This window comes from Aplidium turbinatum, chromosome 4 (assembly GCF_918807975.1).
Source record: "Aplidium turbinatum chromosome 4, kaAplTurb1.1, whole genome shotgun sequence".
Taxonomy (NCBI): Eukaryota; Metazoa; Chordata; class Ascidiacea; order Aplousobranchia; family Polyclinidae; genus Aplidium; species Aplidium turbinatum.
The window spans coordinates 23,492,947-23,514,204 of NC_137475.1; the positions used below are offsets into that span (position 1 = coordinate 23,492,947).

Here is a 21,258-nt window from a genome sequence, read left to right on the forward strand (position 1 = left end):
CACAGTCCTTAACCATATGCTGGCGCAAACAAATCAAACATTTGCCAACTTTCACGATAACATCTCTCCGATCTGAAGAAAGGCGTTCTTCCCGGCTATCAGCACAAGGCTGATTACTCACTAGCACAGCGAGCTGCAGTGACGCTTCGCTAACCAGAACGGTGTAGCTTCCACGCCAGCCATTGAGACCTCCAATTAAAGAACGCCTTTCTTCACATTGACCTACCCCTGGCACCTGCTGGTTTTGTTGGCTCTTTCTTTCCACAAAGATAAGAGTTAAACTGACTGGTAAAGCGGCGGTCGATTACTCAAGTGGCAAGAATACGGTGCGATACTGATGAGCCCAGCCTCATGGGCGAAACACGTGTCTATCGCTGTCTATTCGATGCTACAATCGGCTGCCAAAATAACTTAAATATCTCTCCGATCTTTAGGTGTCAAGTGCAAAAAATCTTTACAATTAGACAAAAAGTGATATTCAACTTGACCCCGTGACGAACAATAAATACATGTCGGTAGTTCTCTACGTCTGGCCTCACCATCGCGCGGTGCGCCAACAGCAGTCGAGTACTGCGAACTCCCTGACATTACATTGACATGTTATTGCTTTAAGTTGCATTGTAATTTACGTTGTTACTGATTGCTTTGTTGCTGATTGCTTTGTTGCGTTGCCTTAAGTTCGTTTGTCGTTTTTACTGGTGTTTATTTTCAGTCTCATTTCAGTTTGCAGTTTATGTAGTCAGAACAACCTAGCTGCATTTTAGCGTAATAAACTTCTTAATAAAGGAATTGTAGATGGTTTCACTACATTTTATTACGCTAATAAAGTATGGATCTAAAAGACTTGCGCCCTAGACTCTTAGCTGCGGACCCGCAAAGTAAAGACGCTAAACAACAGTGGGTGCATTGGTGCAAGTCTTTTACAATTTATGTAGAAAAGCTCGGAGAAATTTCAGCTGAAGACAAGTTGATTTTGCTTATAAATCATATAGACGCTTCAATATATGAACTGGTGTGTGAGACAACAAATTATGATGAAGCTATCGAACAACTGAAGCGCCTTTTTGAAAAGGTTTCTAACCTCATGTTTTCTCGATTTGTTTTAAAAACTAGGAAGCAGAAGCCAGATGAATCACTAGACGAGTACATGCAGACCTTAAAGCGATTGAGCCTTTCCTGTGACTTTCGGGCCGTATCGGCAGTTGCGCATAAAGAGGAAGCTATACGTGACTCGTTTATCGCTGGGATTTCGTCAAATCACATTAAACAACGCTTGCTAGAGGACAAAAATGCATCGCTACAACAAACTTTTGATAAAGCTCGATCCTTAGATGATGCCCAAACGTTTTGCAATCGTGTCGAAATGACTGCGAGCCAGACTCCGTCTTCACTTGATTGTGGCGCAACAGCTTTTGAAACACGTCCTATCTTTAAAATTGAAGATTCTTCATATAGGCTAAGGAAGAAAGCTCAGATGTTAGCGGCGCCGCGTTGGTTGAAAAGTGTAACTATTGCGGAAATAGGCGACTTAGTAGAATATAGTGCCCTGCTCGTGAAGTTATTTGTTTCAAATGTTCTAAAAAAGGTCATTTCTCAAAAGTTTGTCGTCTTTCCAGGTAAATCGAAAACCTATTTATTCATCTGCTTCTACTCCACGAGATGTCATTATAAATATGACAACCGAATCTTTCGACACCCACGCAAAGGTCAACGTCCCTGTTACAGTTAACGGAGTTCAAGCCAATGCTCTCATCGACACTGGCTCTACCCTTTGTCACATGAGCGACCGTTTAAGAAAGCGTCTAAAACTAAATCTTGAAGAAAGTGAATGCCGCATTGGTTTAGCGGTGAAAGGATGTTCATCGCAAAGTTTAGGAATCTGTAACGTAAAAGTCGCGCTTTTTGGACAAGAGTATGATAATGTAGGAGTCACTGTTTTGAAAAATTTGCTCACCGACCTAATTATCGGACAAACTTTTATGAAACAGCACAAAAGCGTGAATATTCAATTTGGAGGGCCTATGCCAACGTTACAGATCGGAGCATTAGAAGCTATTAAAACGTCTACTTCAATACAGCTTTTCAAACACTTAAAGAAGGAGTGCCATCCGATTGCTACAAAGCCTAGAAAGTATTCTCAAGCCGATAGAAGTTTTATCTCTTCAGAGGTGCAGCGACTTTATAAGGAAGGTTTAATTGAGCCGAGTCGTTCGCCATGGCGAGCACAACCTCTTGTGGTCACTCAAGTCACTTTGCATTTACGCTGACGGCGTCAATATTTTTTGTATGCGCGTACATCACTGCAAATAAGTGAGACAAAACAAACACAAAATAATTTGACTGATGACGTCATTATGACATCATCATTTTTTTGCTTTTTAACTTTTTTTGGTCTTTGCGGTTGGTTTTAGTTGGAGTGCCGGTTACTAAAACCATTTCACAATTCCTAAAAGTAGTTTCGTCATGATTGCATCTTTTATGACGTTATCATTACATCATCAAGACTAGACAACTAGAAACTCAGGAACCAAAAGTAAGTTTGTTCCGAAAAAAGCGATCAAATACTATCATTATAAGTTTAGCAAATGCTTAAAATTTTGCAATTGCAAGCAATAACAATAATACCAGTAGGCTACATTATGACACAATAACGACGTCATCAAGGGTAGGCTTATAACCAGAAGAAAAGCCACCAGGGGTGAAATTCCCTTTTAGCCATGCCACTTCAAAATTTAAAATAATATGTAATTATGATCTACAAATCAAATTAATACACGACACCAGATTTTGCAATGCCTGAGTTTTAACGCTATTAATTCAAAATGAAAAAACTAGCGGTTTTCGATGTTAAATTCCCACCATACGTAATTTGATGTTAAAAAAATTCGTACGACAAGTTTTTTCAAGTTACAACATGGAATTCAGAAAGTCAAAAGCATTTCTTGAATGATCAGTGTGGATTGAAGATGAAACGTCAATGTAGATTGAATATGAAACATGAGAGAGGATTGGAGATTCAGTGATTCCGACAATTATCAGATTCATCAGTGCCAGGTAGTCGCTGCCAAGTTTCATCTCATGTGCCAGCTCGCGTCAGATGGTCCACTAGAAATGTTCCATCCCCATTATCGTCGAGGTAAAACCTAGCGTACCATCTTTTGTTTTCTCCCACATCCCATATGACGACAAGTGATTGGTTTGGCTGGAACACCAGACCTTCCTCATCCTGACCCTCTGCCTCTTTACCTCTTCCTCTTCACAAGGGAAGACCACTGTTTCCTCAACTTGGAAATCATCTCCAAGGAGTACAGTGAGGTTCTCAATTATCTCCTCTTGGGATACCTTGTTGACCTGGTAAAGATCGCTGCTGACATCTGCATCATGTTGGTGGGTGACTCTTTGATATTTGATTTTTTGACTGTCTTTAGCTCAGGTGGCTTTTTAGAAGCAAGAGTTTTCACTTCATGGACAGATGTAAAAGGCCTCCTATGTTTTTTACATTTCACAACGAGTTGGTCAATAAAATCACTGGCTCTCACTTTTTTTTGTAAATTCTCTTTCAACCTTTCCTTTTTCTTCTTTTTCTGCTTGTTGCTTCAGGTCAGCTCCATTAAATCTAGTTGTTTGAGAATAGTACGCTACTGGTTGACCGCTCAACTTCATTGATCTGTCTTTCTGATAGCATAAGGTCATATTTGAACCTCTTTGCCTTGAACATCCTGTTTAAGTGTTTTTGCCGATTGTGAAGCAAGATAACCAAACTTAGCCAAGTACCTCTCTGCATTCAAGTAGTTTGTCGGCAGGTTTTTTCGTTGGTCCAATACCAGTGTATGGAGAGGAGTTGATCGAGCAGCATAAAGACCAACACCCCAATACTCAAGCTTGCACTGCAGTTCTACTCCTTTTCCAGCCTGGATGCACATATCTCCAAGAAGATAATCAAGATCGCTTTGTGAAGCATTGTCTTCCATTTTCACATGTCTCCATTCTACATGGTAGTTTGGAAGAGTGTGTGTCTTTTTTTCAGCAAGGTCACTGCAGAGCTAAGGAAGGATGTCAATTAACAAATCTTGGTTTGCTCATTCTATAGGCTACAGTTAAGAAAGGGCATGGTCACTCGGCATGTAAAATTTGCAAGTGCTTTGAATCCTGCTATGATGAAATCATTCTCAAGGTAAATTTTACAAGCTCGAATAAGATTATTAAGCGGTGTTTTGGCAAGTAACTGCTTCATGTATGGAATGCAATCATAAACTGCATCTGCCTGACATCCAAGTCGGGTAAAACGTCACTCTTTGTAGAAGCTAAACGACTTATATATTCCAGCTTCCTCTAAAATCAAATCAAACTGTTCTGCTAAAGTTGCTGTCTTGCCATCTCTCTCATGGGCTACGAGCTTTAAAAGAGCTGCCAGAGCAGTTTCAACCACAGATTTGTTTTGCCAGAGGTAGGCCTGCAATGCTGGCTCTCTCTTTACAATGAGTTTACAAAGACCAATTTTGTTTTCGAGAGCAGCCATAGCTTTGAGATTGTCTGTATCGAACCGTTCACATGTGTGGAAGTTACAAAGAAAATGATATGGCACATGTTTTGATGAAAGTTGTTCTGCAACACCTATCTCAATCCTGAGATTTTTGCTTGCGGCAGCTGTCATGAGGGCATCAATCTGCTCCCATAGACGTAGTGAAATCCAGCGAGGGTCATCGGTAGCTACCTGTAGTCTCTTCAGGTCGTCTCAACATAAAAGGGCAACTATTTGGTCTCTATCTTCGAATACAAAGAGGCGAAGATGTAGAGAGATCATCTTATATTCAGTGTAGGGAAGACTGGGGTAAAGTGTGCAATGGAGTAAGATGAGCAACCACTGTTTTTGGAAAAACGAGTCGGCGGAATTTTTTTATTTTTTATTCTGGATATATCACTCATAATACCACTTCATTCAATGTATTTGTTATGTCCACTACGAGTTGCATTTTACAATGGCACGCAATTATATTGTTTATGTCGAAAAATCGAAATTTTTATTTTTTTGCCAAAAAAAGAATAACTTTATTGTTACACTATGTAAATCAAATCTGTTTTTTTGTATTGGTAAGTATTGGTAAGTGAGGATATTCAATAAAACCTTCAGGTTGGTTAGTCTTGTAGTTTTTTAAATATTTGTAATTTTGTCAGAAAAATCAGGATGGGGTAAAATGTGCAATGCTAGTTGACGTATCTTGGAGCAGTTGCTCAACTTACCCCAAAAGAAATAGCCTTAGCTTATTTAATGTTTAAACTGCGGAATTTGTGTCTTTTTAGGTTCGTATTGGATAAAAAAAGCAGTGTTGTGTTGTAAAGCATAATGCCTCGTAATAATACAAACAAACTGACAGGGAAATGCTTCAACTTAATCGAATTGCACAACTTACCCCAGGTCATTGCTCAATTTACCCCATACAATTTATGCCGGGCAGAGGTGGGCACCCGCTACTTTTAAAGTAGCGCGCTACCCGCCACCGCTACTTGGGCCAAAGTAGCGCGCGCTACCGCTACCCGCTACCAATTTACAAAAGTAGCGCGCTACCCGCTACCGCTACTCGAGACAAAGTAGCGCGCGCTACCGCTACTTCTTCCGCTACTTTTGTCTAAAATAACACTAGGAAACACTAAAGTCCCTAGTGACGCAAAAATGACCTTGAAACCGAATGTTATCATTCGTTTACGCTGTCATTTTAACGTCATTGTAGAAAACACATTCTAAGGGAAATTTATTGTTACGCATCTTTCAAAAACACGAGCATTTCAAAATGAGAGTCATTAAGTCCTGCCCGTATTCGCTTAAGCACATCTTTTCCAACAGAGAAAAGTCTCTCCAACGCAGCACTGGAAGGAATGGAGGTGTTGTATTTAATGAACAGATGTTTTAACTCGGTATTCGAAAAGCTCAAGGACTTGCTTTTGTCCGAAAAAAAGGCGTCCACAATTGTTGCTTCCTTCTGCACCGACGTTTCACGGGATGACGCAAACACTCCAAAAAATACATCCTCGGAGTCATGACTGGATTTGGTGTCACTCTTCTCGGTATCAACCTGGCTTGATGTCTCCGCAACAGTCGAATTATATCTGTCTTGACTTTTTCTCGCAGTGCGTTAGCATCATCCGTGGAAACGTAGTGCACAAATTGTAGCCACGACGTCTTGAAGGAGGGATGAAGACATGATGCCATAACGCAATAACGCATTTCATGTTGTTGAAGCACTTGTTGAATCGTTTCTTCACCCCTTCAAGGACTTTCACTTTCAACTCCTCACAGGTCAAAAGATCACTGATCTCGGTCAACTTCTTCCCGCAAATTGTGATGGTTGGAGGCAAGACTCCGTAATATGCCTTGGACTCGCCCTGGAGAATGTCCAAAGCCTTGCAAATAGGCTTCATCACACGGAGATATTCGCCAAAGAAGTTGACGTCAGCTAGAAAAGACCGAAACTTTGCAACCAAGCCGATTATATAGCGGCTTGACCACGCCAGTATTGCAAAAAAACAAGCATTTTTTTCAATTTAAATTAAAAAGTAGCGGTAGCCGGAGTGCGACTGAAAAAAAGTAGCGCCTCTCCCGCTACCGCTACTTTGGAATAAAAATAGCGCCACTACTGCAGCCGCTACTCCAACTAAAAAGTAGCGCAGCTACCGCTACTTTTACCAAAAAAGTAGCACCGCTAGTAGCGCCGCTACAAAAGTAGCGCGCTACTGCCCACCTCTGATGCCGGGGAAGTTGAGCAACACGCAAATAAGTATCAATATAAAAAAATATAAAAATCGCAAGGTGATAAAACTAAATCTAAAATGTAGCTGATTCATTAGTGCTTTAAGTTCACCTTATTAAAATTTTCCAAAACAAACCGCTCTTTTGTAAAAACGACTTAAGCAAAAAGCTGCTCATCTTACCCCACCCTCCCTAATCATCATCGTCACGAAAATTTAAGATGAGACAAGGCCAATCCCTGTCTATACATCTCTGTGTAGTATCAAAGTGTAGAGTTACTTTTGTTGTGGGCTTCTTATTTACCAAGGCATTTGTAGCTACTACTTTCTGACAGAGTGCCTTTTTGTGTTTGAAATTATTTATTGATTTAGCTGAAAGCAGAACAATTTCATACAGTTTGTAGTCTGTTGATGATCAAAATAAAAACCACAAGATAAGTTTAAAAAAGTGGGTAATTTTGTCAAATTTATATTATAACTCTACACGTAAAAGCTAAAGCCTACTTATTATTGCTTAAACAGATTGCCTGACCCTACAAACATAGGGTCAGATACTATAACCAGGTAAAAATACCCCAAAATGACCAAGTTATGGCTAAAAACGTGATTTTTCGGAGAAAATGGCGGCCATTTGGAATTTTTGCCCTGCACACTTTTTTCTGAATTATTGTCATTATGCTGTTTTGGCGGCCATCTTGAAAATGACAACTTTCCGGTGCTCTGATTCTCCTAGATTTTTAATATATTACACTGTGCTGCGTTAATTTTAAGGTTACTAAAGTATTGACGGTTCTTAGTGTACTTTTTGATGCTGAATCCAAAACTGTTATCCGTTTTATTCCATCAGGTCTAGTTTTTTGACAAAATGCATTTGAAATTTTCGACAACTGCTGCTTTCAGCGTCTTGCGATTGAGATTTATGATGTCATAAAAATGATTTAACAAATGAATTAAGTTTTGATGAAACTTCAGTGACATCACAATGAAGAACATGACGAATGCACCCGATGCTTGAAAAGTTAAACAAATGAACTGGTTTTTACAGGCTGCGTTAGTGTGTAGTTAAGATGATAGTTATTGTATTTTATTTGGAAATTAGCTATGTAAAGACTTATGTGCACTCAATACTTTACCACGTCAGTATATTTGACACGTTTGTGTAATAAAGATTAGTTTTGTTTTTACAGTACAATGAGAAAGTGCAAAAATGATGCAGACAGGTTCTGTTATATATGTGGCAAGGTCACCCTGCATAGTCGCCAAGCAAAAATTATGCAGTTCGTTAAGAAAGCATATTATGAGTATTTTGGAGTAAAACTAGGCGATCAGGACAAGGCATTTGCTCCGCACATATGTTGTAGAGCATTCGTTGAAAGCTTGAGATTATGGAGCCTAAAGAAAATAAAAAGCTTTCCTTTTGGTATTTCTATGGTGTTCTTTTTTCAGTGTTCTTTTTCATTTCAGGAACAAACTGGAAGAACAAACAATATGTGAAGTACCTTGATATTCCTTCAGCCATGAAACCAGTATCACATAGCCCTGGTATCCCTGTTCCAGAACCACCTGGAAACATAAGTGAAATGGAGTGTTCTTCATCTGCAGAGAGCGAAGCAAGTGAACAAGACACATGGGATACAGAGCAAAGTACAAGCCAACCCAAGCCTCTTACACAGCTTGAGCTGAATGACCTAACACGAGATTTAAATCTCACCAAAGAATAGAAGCATAGAAGCCCTGATTAGAAAGCATAGAAGCCCTGATTACGAAGCACAGGTTAAAGAGCTGCTTGAAAGCTTTCAACCCTTGGAGCCCGGATGTCTGTGAAAATGCACTTTCTGAGTTCGCATTCGGATTACTTTCCTGACAACTGTAGTGACTACAGCGAAGAACATAGAGAGAGGTTCCACGAAGACTTTCGCCAGATGGAAGAAAGGTACCAAGGATACTGGGACGTAAACATGCTTGCAGATTCTGTTGGTGCTTAAAAAGAGATCTTCCCAATTCCACACATAGAAGAATATCTTTGAAGCGACAATTTTTGTCAGCTGGAATCATTTGTATTTTTATTTTTATTGTATTTATCGTCGGAATATCATCATGTGCCGAACAACGCTTTCTGTGATAAGCTATTTTAAACACTTCGTTTTTATTTCACACATTGATGTTGGCAAGTATTTCGCATTTAAAACACATTTGTGATGTTAAGTGTTTACGTGTCTATAGTGTACATATTAACTTCTATTGTTAGGTTGATCGCCGTTGAACAAAATTATGTGTTAGGAAGCTTTCTTGGTTAGTTGTAAGTGCCTTTATTTCAACTGTGTCATTATATTTTTGTAGTATTTAAAATGGCTGTCATTGCAAAAACCTTGCATTCAAATAAAAATACCTTCTTGCGAAAATTGACAACATGCATGACCAATTATGCTACCACAGAAATTAGTTTCTCTGTGCACAATAATGACCAAAGCTAGCATAATTAAATATGTGATAAAAAAAAACTTGACCTGATTGAAAAAAACTGGTTGCATTTTTGACTTCAGCGCAAAAATTGATTCAGAAACACTTAAAACATCTTTGACCTTTGCGAAAAAATTTTCAAACGCAGCACAGTGTTATTCTTGATGATAAATACAATAAAAAATCGTTGGAAAACATTTTGTGGGAGTTTTTTTGGGTCAAACCATATATTGACCTGACTATAAGAGGATTGGGAAGCTTCAAGACTATGTTGTTAATGCTGTGCGTGAACAGCGAGTCTTCAAATTCATCCGGAAACACAAATGTCAGTTTTGTTTTGTGGATCTGTTTTGTGGATCTTTTGTTTTGTTCAGTGTATCAGGAACTAGCACGTTTCATGAAGTTCAGAGTGACATCTCTATCATGAAACACATCAACCACCTGAGCAACACAAACATTTCTATTTGAATAAGATCTTGTACTGATGACAGCGAGTGGAAAAATAATTGATAACTACCTGTTTGTGCAAGCAATGAAAAATAAATTGAATTGAAATAAAATCCTTCTAAGAAACACAACTGAGTCACTGTTTTAATTGCAATTTACCCGAGCAACATAGTATCGCACGCTCTTCTGATCAGTAAAATGCACCAAAACGAACTCATCTTGTCATCAGAAGGTGGATTTGCTTGAACACCGTCAATTTCTTTTGCTCTTGGGGATGCTTATTCTTCTGATGATGGTAACGCACTGGAATTGCTATTAGGAAAGGAAATTATGCACTTGTGTGCTTTGTCAACTTCTTTGCAGCTTGGGACTCAAGTTCACATTTTTCAGGTGTATCTGTTAAGATTCTGGTTCTTCTTTTCTTTCTTTGTCCCTTTGTCTTTCTAGGTGATGCTTTTCTAAATGGACGAACGCTTTCAGAAGTAATTAATACATTGTTGTAAAGTGAAGGAGTAGCATCTCTGGGTGATTCAGGGACTACAAATTGATCTGCATTCTGCATTGTTTGTATCGACAGGCCGATCTGTAACATCTAAAGGCATGAACTCATTATCAGCGAATATATCTCTGTCAAATTGATATATACCAATGACCCTGAAACCTGATTGGATATCAACAGGTATCATGGCTCTGGGAAATGCTCTGCCGATCATATACGGAACTTCATATAGGCTATAGTCATGGTTTTTCCGGGATTCTCCTTCATCCAAGAATCACATAAACGATTGTAATACTGTTTGAAAGGGCCATACACAGTGCGGTCGAGCGGCTGCAGCTTATGGGAGCAGTGAGGTGGAAATGAAAGTAAAACTACTCCATTTGTTTTCGAGCATAATCAACAACCTCCAAATTTACATGGCTTTGATGATTATCTAAAATCAATAAAACTTTATGATCATTGCTGCATCCACATGTGAAACAAAATACTTCATGTAATCTAAAAAAAATTTTCTAGTCATCCAACCACTGGGGTGTGCCCTTGCAATTGATCCAGCAGGCCCTGCCTTAACAAAACGATTTTGTAGTGGACACGAGGAAATACAAACATGGGAGGGACACAGTTTCCAATTGCACTCACAGCACAGCACAACGTGACAAGTTGCCCTCGTTCAGCTGAAACCACAGCACCAACCTGACCTGTCGCAGCAATCACCTTTTGTAGTTTCTGGACTGTGGTGCACCCAGTCTCGTCCAAGTTTTATACCTTATCAGGAGTAAGTTTTTCTCTCTCCAGTAGACAAGAATAATTTTCAAAAAATGTGCTACCATTGTGCCTGTTGAAGCTAGTTGTGCGACTGAGAGAAGTGCTTTCTGGAGTACGGAAAGACAGGTCAGGATGACGCTCATGAAGTCATATGACCAATCACTTCCACCTTCTTTCATCTCATTCCAGGAAGTTAGATTTTTTTACTTAGCTTCTTTGGCATATTGATAACCTAATCTTTTTACTTTCTTAGTGCACAAGCCGCAATAAAGTTTCGATGCTTTCAGGAGATACTCAGCAAGAAGATTCTCATGATTGTCGTCAAAAACTGATCTGTTATTAAAGTATCCATATTTTGGTAGTGTTATTAGGCCTACATTTTGTTCAGTGCTTGAACCCAGTGCTTCACTGCGATGTTTCACAAAGTAGCATACCTTCGCAATGTCATATGCGGGATCCTAAATCCTTTGGTAACAGCAAAGCATGGTCTTTTAATGACAAGAACTTCACCCATTGCTCTCTCCATAACATCCTGAGGTATTTTACATCTTTCAGTTTTTTTTGTAGGTGCGCATGTTGTAAAGCCAATATTGTTCAAAATACAGAGGAATTAGTAGCAGATTTTTGACTAATTACACAGCTATAGCCTACAATGACAAAACATGCAGTTATCACTGATGGTTTAAGTAATAAAGTAAATATCAATAACCTACACCATTTTGTAAGCCAAAATAGGAATATTACTGTGTAAACAGCTTTATTCAAAATTCAGGGATTTGTTGGAAAAACTTTTCAACATAGCCTACCCCATCTGCAATTTTCCAACTAACCCTACATGATCTGATCAGCAAAATTTATTAATAGATTCAAGCTGAGTCTAAGCTCCTGCAAATGCTGTGGTTATTGGTGTTGACAAGTTGACAACATCTACTAGCATTACATAATAACAGACTTTTCGCTAACCGAACAAACAACTGAGCTACAGACTAATTTAGATCCCCTATGAAAAAAATTTATAAAGTTCAAAAGCACAAAATCAAATGATCGAACCAAAAAAAATATGACGAAAAGGTTCAAAGGTCATGTTTCACAAGATGGCAGCAGTTTAAAAAATGTGAGGAGTTAAAAAATTGCAGTTTTTCAATTAACCCCGTTGTCCAACTTACCTCACTCTCCCCCTACATTTGCGACAAAATCTCTAGATCAATCGTTGAATTTCCTGGCAAGAAAATGAATGAATGCTCGACTGTATCACTCAGTTTCTCCAGGCAATTTTAATAGTTGATTTCGTGAATGAAGCAACAATGACTCTACTTTTTCTCGAAACCAACACGACAACTGGGCCCCAAAATAATGTTTTAGCTAAAATACAACTAATTTGTATCTTGCGTTGCATTTTCGTGTTACTCAGTTTCTCTAGGCCCGAGGCAATAATAGTTGATTTCGCGAATGAAGCAACAATGACTCTACTTTTTCTCGCCTGGCTTTTGTCTGTGAGAATACTGTCTTGATTAAATTTCTAAAAAATGCAATTTGAATTTGTATGATTTTTGTGTGTCCGCGGGCCCAAAATAACACATTGTACAACAACAGTCGGGGCCGTACAAAAATGTCTTGCAGGCCGGATTTGGCTCGCATGCTGGACTTTCGACACCCCTGATTTAATTCAACCTTTTCTGGACTTTTTGCAATTCAAAGTTACGGATCACAGCATCAAATCATAAAATCTTGCGACGTCTGAATTGATGCACAACAATGCATAGTTACGGTTTTCAATCAGTTTTGAGTCATAGTGGAACGCAAACAATTCTTTACAAATTTCAATGTGCTAAAACCACGTTCTCAAATCGCAACTTTTGGAGGTAGCTATAACATGAAAACAAACAAAAATTTATCACAACAAACTATTTGGAAAAACGCTTCGGCAGTTGCAATCAATGATTTCGTGTGGATATTATGGAGTGGTTAGTTTTGGTTTCCAGCTGAAGTTTGCTGCGTAGCTTTCTATCAAAAGTACCAACTCATCCAAAATGTCTTGAGAAATGTCGTTGTTGTACAAATGGTTTAAATTTGTTCACATCATACATACGATCAAATTAATTTTCATGAAACTTTAAACTCATTGACGATATGTTTGAGTTTGTTGATACATTTGTCAATTCCAACAACTAGCGAATTGCAAAATATGGTAGAATGCATTTCGTTTGAATGATTCAGCATGTCAAGTTATAAAAGCGTTCTGTCACCAGGAAAAAAAAAATCCTTTTCTTTTAAATTTATGGTTGCTTCAACAACTTTAGCTTGCGAGTAGTAGCCTACTTTTCTCAACTTTCTCTTACCGTACTTAGATTAGGCTACATTTTTCTTTAATTTCATTAAATTCATCAGTGAATCTAGTTTAGGACCGTAATTCACATAATGCGAAGCAGTCACAAATTTAAACTGCTACAGGTGTAGGCTACTCTAGCATTAACTCAGCTTCCGATCTTGCTCTTATTGGATGCATTTAAGTAACGTCTTTAGATCTTCAATTAGGCTACAAATGGGTAATGTAAAGCATTGGGTTTGACTGCGCCATAGCCAACCGTGAGTAGGCTACCTTTTCGAAGAAAAATTTCTTTGCAAAGATAGTAGGACAGCTTTCTTTTGATTTTTCAGAATTTTTCCACTGACTGGACTATAATTCTAAAGATGCCACAGGCTTACAGTCGATCATTTACTCCAAAAATGATACGACATCTGAACAACACTGTAGACAGCACTATGAACTTCAACTAGATTTAAGCAACAACATCCATAAACAAAAAATAAGCAGGAAGGGTTTACTTTTGTAGAATCCGCTTGGAATTTTTCCCCTTTTTGACACTTCGTATTGCTCTCTGCTGCCGCCACTAAAGCATAACAATTCCTGGCGCAGGCTTGCCAGATTGGCCCTTTTGGGGCCAAATTTGTGAAATTTGGCCCTTTTTAGAGGTAGTTGGCCCCCAAAAGAATTGTTTGACCCCTTGGCCCTTTGTTTTTAATATTTGGCTCTTTTTGGAAGCAGTTGGCACATACTATCAAACTAGCTATTTAAATAAATGTCTTTCGGAAATTGAGACTGAAAAGTGTTATTACGATTTTTTAGACAGTGTTTAGCTGACAATGTTTATGCCAATGCCAAAGATTCGAGTGGAAACACTGTAAAAGATAAAGATTTGGAATATTGTTCTTGTAGAATGTAGACTGTGTTGTTTCATTGTTTTTTTCGTTATTGACGTTGTTAACGTAATTATTATGTTCTATTAGCAACGTTATTAACATTATTGAACAATTTGGCTCCTTTTTACCCAGTTTGGCCCTTTTTTCGACTTTGTTTGGCTGTTTTTCTCAAAAGCTGTCTGACAACCCTGTCCTGGCGTGCAGAATTGTTGAATCTCTTTTTATGTGAACTACCCTAGCGTGAGGGTGTGCTAAAGTTCACTGCATGGCCTGTTCGACTCCCAGCGTGGCTTCTCTCTTAAAAGGTTTGTGCCAACTATGTTTATTTATTTTGCAGCACTTGACCTTAATGTTTAAAAATCAGATTAACCAGATTAAACAGACCTACAAGCTAAATTAGGCTCTGAACATTGGACTTGCAAGTAATCCGTGGCACATAAAACTCTGGATTGGAGTTACCATTTTTCCCCTTTCTTTTTCTTCTGACCTAGCCTGGGTTGTGTTTTTTTGTCATCTCAGCTATTTGTAGTATTTGGGTTGGTTGGGCCTTCTTGATCATAACTTGGAATCATTTGTTTTGGCACGCACATGTGCTATTGTCGGCTACCCCACAAAGTACATTTCCCTTCATTATTTGTATAGTAACTGTCTGCATTTTTAGTGTTAATTGTTAGTGCTTTATTCATTAAATAGAATCACGTTGATATTGGTGTCAACAACTTTAATCATGCTTGGACTGACACCTTTCACTTTCCCAGATATGTTGGATACATGATGATGATGATTGAATCTTTATCCTCGGACTGGGAAAGCTTCTTGCAGAGCCTAATCCTTGCAATTTCGCATACTTGTAGAGGCTTTGAATCACTGACGCAGGCCGGTCGCGAAATTTTTTTTCCCACGAGATTTCTGTCTCATTTGCATATTTTGGTAAAAGTTTGTATTAAAACCGTGTGAATGCAACATTTTCTCGTTGGCACGGTTGGTTCAGTGATTTCATCCTCTGCCTAGTGTTCGTGAGAACGAGGGTTCGACCGCCGTCGAAGTCAAACTTTTTTTTTCTTTAAATTCATTTTTGCGATGCACAAGAGCTTTTCAAAAAAAGTAGGGTTCGGGAAAGCTTATATTTTATTATTCGACTTTCCCCCCTCTCGGAGCCCCTGACTACATTTGAGACCATGATGAGAAAGGCTCTTTTTGCGTTTATCAAACGCTGCTTAGCTAACAGTTTAATTTCGTTTCTCAGGAAATTGGATTCTTTCTCATTGTCATCGTTTCATTAGCACTACAAACAAACAATGAATCTCGTATAACCTTATTCTGAATTTTGCATGCAAGTGAATTTGTTGAATTATTCTTTTTGCTTTATATGGATAGCAAGGTCTAAAATAAACGTTTAATAATTTAGCAACTATGCTGAAACTCATGAAAAAACCTGGCAACACTGGTGCAAGTGATTTTCTTTTTAAATTTTATGAATGGGAAAACTAAAGTTATAGGCTAAATTCGATCAAATTTGCCTATCATCGTGTCAGAAGTATTTAAAAAAGGGGTACGAAGGCTTTTATTACGTCTGACAATAGAAAGGCTTCTGATTATCGTAAATAATGTCTGTTTGTCATAAAATGACAAATGGCACCGATAGTAATTTAATAAGACTTGCATTATAACCAGCATTATGCTATTAGTAGGCTATCAAGTCTGGGTATTCGCTGCATGCTCATAGTTACTTGTGAATTCAATTACCCCTATACTTGTTTTTTACCTATCCTACTGCAAAGGTTTTGTTTGCTGCTAGTAAACCAAAACATCTTGCTGGTAATCTTTCAACTGTCTTTCCAAACACGTAGGCCTATTCCTTAAATATGCTCTACCCGACATAACATTTGCAAACTGCAATATTTGGATATCTGGATTCTTTTAAAATATTTCAAAAATGTCCATCAGGGTTTAAAAGCCAAAATTCATGAGCCACTCCAAATAAGACCACACAACTCCAAGCTAAACCAGCAATTATTTGCTGGAGGGGCATTATTTTTGTTAAATTTGTGCAAAATTACGTTTGTTTCATGTTGTAAAGCTTAGTGGTTTTCCGTGATTTTCTTGATGTTGCTACTGTTGTCTTCTGCAGCTGACTATCAGCTGCATTACCAAACTATCTGCAATTTTGTAATGCAACATTAAACAGATACTTTTTAGAAAAACCTTTATTAGCAACAATGCGTCATTAATGCAAATATTTAAAAGAAATATAGAACGAGATTTCCAACCAGGCTACCTTAACTGACAAGAAGATGATGCGTTGAGAAATAACGTTGCCAACGAAACACCTTTACTCCCTATCTGTGATGACCCTAAGGATTGTACTGTACTGTATCCCGCAGCCGCACTTCTTAACCCATTCTCAAGTCCACTCTCATCACTAGGTGTCTAGGTGAGCCGTATGGCCGGGATAAGTTACGAAGAGACTATAACCCGGCTCTATTCCACTTCTGAGAAAAGTGAATCTTCTCTATTTACCTTCTTTATAGGGTAAAAATAAGTGAGCCAGTTTGGAAGAGAGCCTAAAACCTGGCCAATTAGTGGTGATTGGTTCTCCAGAAGATATAACAAAAAGAGGGAGGTAGAGAGCCCATGAGATCATCCCCTTAACTAGGAAAGGAAAACCGATTGTCAGGCTCGTCAGAGTGGCAGTCTCAGCCGTGGATGATACCTTGGTTGAGGTTAAAGTGAATCTAGTCCTGAGGAATATATCATGCGTTGTTCCTGTAAAGGGTGCTTGACTGTAGCTCTGAACCTGGTCTGTTAGCGAATGTCGTGGAGACATCTGCACCAACCTTGGCTTTCATTTAAAATTGTAGTATGTATTATGGATATGTATCACTCCAATCACTTTAAACCTGCATCATTCTATGTGTTATCCGCAGAGCTTCAATATGCGTAACTCCACAACATGCCCACAACAACAGTAGCCTTATGCACTACAACGATCTCAGTGATTTGCGTCATTATCATCGTCATCGGCTCTAGCTCGTGTCCGAGCATTGGTTTCGTCTTCAAATCGAATTTGGTTTTGGATGGTGATGTCGTATGTAGTAGCCTATTAGAGGCCAATCTATGATGGAAAAGACGTGGGCAAAAGTCACATTGTATGGAGGGTTGGGGGACGTGGTAGTTTTATCTTTGGGAGACTATCATCATAGATCCGCCGCCAATGTGTGAGACTGGGTTGGAGGCTTCCAACTTTACCAAGCCTGTTACACATGATATCATGGCCATTGGGCTTTGTTTGGTCCAGGTCCAAATTGAGACAAAGGCCATTCGGTTGTTTCGGTTGTACGGTTGTTTAAGGTGGTCGTGACTACGCGAGAGGCTACGCACACACTCTTGACCAGCTCCATATTCACAGCGGTCGAATAAGAATAAGATCGAAAAGTGCAGCTTCAGGAGAATTTGTTGCAACGGACTGCCGGGTGCTCTGCTCATCGAAGCCCGCCTTACAGGATGCGTGCACGTCAGTCACTGCCCTCTTCTGCCAAAAAAGATTGCCGTTGGGGACTTTTACGTGTGTCTATTAGTCACAGCACAGGAGTAGCTAGGAATGAGCCTAGTTTTCAGCCTGGGTTCACCTCTACACCGCGTTAAGGCTTGAGATGGGGGCTCAGCTCTCTAGACACTCCGATTTCGTAGAGGTGCGTCATTATAAGTGGTTAGTTACACCTTAGTGGTTTTGAATTTGTTTGCAACCGTGTATCTCATGCAACTGATATAGATATTAATCGTGTAAGTAAGTTATTCATCAGGCCCTTGTGGCCAGGGTGCCCCAGTGCTTGGCGCTGTTATACAAGGATAGTCACCGTTTGTTGTGCAGCCCTGATGTATATATTTTCTGTATACTGCATGTCGGGCATCGACCCTTCTACTTTAAATTTTTATTTTAATTATGTGCCATAATTAGGGGTCGCAATGTTCCACGTTTCATTCTTAATTGTCGTTTTTGCCAAGAGTCGTTATGTGCGAAAAGACCATTTATCTTTTTGTGCTAAAATTCAATATCGATAAAGCAAATGAGAGGGATGCCAGGACACCTGTACGACAAAATAACTTATTTGGACACATAATAACAACAAAATTTATATAGCGCCACATCCACACGGTGCAAACTATGCTTCGGGGCGCTGTAGTAATACGGAACAGTACTTTCAGTCATAATGTTCATTGTTCAGTGAAATAGATGCCATGCCTTAATTGCTAACTAAGTTGCGGAAATTCGCAAAGAATCGGGGAAATGTTGTACCGTGTTGAACTTAACTGGTTAGTAGTTTTGCTGGAGAAATTCCTGCTACGCGACCTACTTCAGCTGTCATTTTTTAGTGAATTCATGAATGACTTGCGTCATATCGACGACAAAACAGCAGCATTGCTGACGCAAAGAAACGTCTTGCAATTGCCCAAAGTAGCTTATAAGATCGCTTGCTTGAAGGCAAACTATTTACGACTATTGTTCACTATCACTGTGCTGTAGCTGTCACGCTTCATTTATTTAATCACGTGACCATGAACCATGCAAAGAAACTAAAGAAGGGAATGAGATCAGGATATGAAAATAGCAATGACGTTGGGAGCCAATTCGATCGATGATCGCTGAATATAAGCGGCTGCTCTCATCGAAGAAAATTCAGTGCGACTTAGTGAGCTACTAGTGTAAAAGGCTGAAAGTAACAAGAAGCGATGGTGTTTTCGAAGGTAGCAAATTTTTATGGACGTAATACCACAATAACTGAAATAAATATGTTACACAAGAAAAGCTAAATTTTTTCAGAGATGTTTGCTGTGGAATTGGATTGCATGCATAATCTAAACACTCAAACTTGCTCTTTTTGCCATGCGCTAAACGCACCAAGATGTGTTCCCCTCACGACCATCAGCACTCTTGATAACGCCGATTTCTATAGCTAGTCTCTATTTTTACAAATTTTGAATAGATCCTTTTCCGATATACAGGTTATAGGAGGCTACTCAACTAGCGGACCGCGGTCCGAATTCGGACCTTCTGGGTGTTGATAGTGGACCTCAGGCATCTGAAAGAGTAGCCTTATTGTCACGTTTCAGGTCCTTTTTAAACAGATTTATACTGAGAGGAAGCAATTTTTTCTGTGTTTGTCCTAATAGCTTGGAGGCTTCGCCATCCAGAACCTCTAACACTTTGTCAAAAATCTAAGTCGAGTTACACTTTACCTAAAAAAAAAAATGGTTTGTTACTGGTAGGCTACTGATAGTTTAGCTTTTGTGGTTGCGTGTGAAATAACTTAATCACCGGACAGCTAAAAATATTCAACTTGTCAAACTAGACCTTTGTCGAGTAACCCTGGGCTATGGCTTGCTTGAATGTCTTTTTAAGAACTTTTTTATTTCCTTTTCATCTTACATTTTTCTAAAGGTGTTGCGACCGTGCCAATTTTTTTTAACCTAATAACTTATTTCGGTCGCAAGCACGTTTTAACGTTCGCGTTTTTTTATCTTCTACTATTTTGTAGACATCTGCTATATTAACGTGTAGGTAGACTATTGTTTTCGTTGTGATGGTCAGAAATAAAAACAACTGAACTGAATTCCAGATAAAGTAAAGAATGAAATGAAAACTGAAAATGAAAATTCTTTAATGAAATATTTGCTGCTGTCTTTCATGAAATTTATGCAGATGACAAAGATGTGAAATATTTTAAATTCTTATAAATTAGTTTGTGTTGGAAGAGAAAACAAAAAATATTCTTTGGGTCTAACACAGTGGCTCTCAACCTGGGGTTCCCGCCGCGAAGCGATTTTAGGGGTCCGTAAAAGTTCACGAGTTTGCAGCATGATTGATAAATTACAAAATTTAAAAATTGATTGGTTGTGCTTTATTTGTGTACGAGTATTTATTACCTTGATTTTCAAACTGTAGCCTACTTCCCAACGAACTGGTGCGATGTCCTTTGAACTTTCAAAGGATATTGCACTAAGGTTTGGTTGCTAACTAAAAAAATATCATAATGAATTAAGTTTTTAATAAGGCTTTGTTCAACTTAATTCTTTTGAGACAGCAGTCTATTGATCAATGCTTAACTTAGAAATCCAAACGCTAGTCAGCAGTCTATCAGCACTCACAGTTTTGCCATGACAAAGATTATAACGAATTAATATTGAATAGAAAGGGAGAAATTGTTTGTAACGGTCGCAAAATTCTATTGATTTTTAATAAAGTTTATAGAAAAACATCAAATCAACATATAGATAGCTAATTTTTGATGCTGCGTGAGTGTGTGCCAACATAAAGCGCATAATATAACTTCGTCAATGTCATCAATCGTCATAAGTGCGTCGCGAGTTCAAAAAATTCTAATTGTGTGGTGTTTCGAAACTTATGAAACATTTGATCTATTATAGGAGAAGCGATATACCAAAATTTCAGATTACAATTTTTTAAGGGTCCACGACCGCTTCGAAGGTACCAAGAGGTTTCTTCCAAAACAAAAAGGTTGAGAACCACTGGTCTAACATTAGACTCGTTGTTTAACCATTACTCAGTTTCGTATTTGCAATGTGACTCTCACTGGCAACGAATGATCGAGACGGTCACGAATGTAACCTATGCGTTAGCCTTTATGTTATATTGTTTGTTCAGAATGCCATTAAGGGTTTTGAGAAAATCCATGCTTTAATTTTGTTTATAGTCTACAATTAGTTTGTAGATAATGCTGCAAATGATGACTCATGGATCCAACATCACGTCCTCGGGCCAGGAACGAGTTTCTTCTTATAGCTTATCAGTACGTCCTACTCACCATCAGATATCCGCAAATACAAAGTGTAATATTTTTCAACAAGTTTACGGAAGCGAACAATTGAAATCTGAGAATTTCGTAAAGGAAAGAAAAGGAGACAAGCAGGTACTAGATTTTAGAGAAACAGTGGATAAAAACGTTACAAGAAACAAGACAATATCTACAGTATCATCCGATGATCTTCTTCTTGTGGAAGAGCACATCCGGCCCCTCATTAAGGCGGAATTGCGATTGACCATCCAAACCAAACGTGCAGCTCGGGGCCTGCCAGAAACAGTTGAGCTCGAATACAAGAAACCACAACCCGAAGTAAGCTGA

At 38.7% G+C, this 21,258-nt stretch overlaps 1 protein-coding gene across 1 annotated transcript; it reads left to right on the forward strand.

Annotated features, from left to right (window-relative positions):
- The first annotated feature begins 20,850 nt into the window (after positions 1 to 20,850).
- On the forward strand, positions 20,851 to 21,258 carry LOC145768991 (uncharacterized). Its single transcript, XM_082580592.1, has one exon. The coding sequence runs from the start codon at positions 20,851 to 20,853 to the stop codon at positions 21,256 to 21,258; it is 408 nt and encodes a 135-aa protein (XP_082436718.1).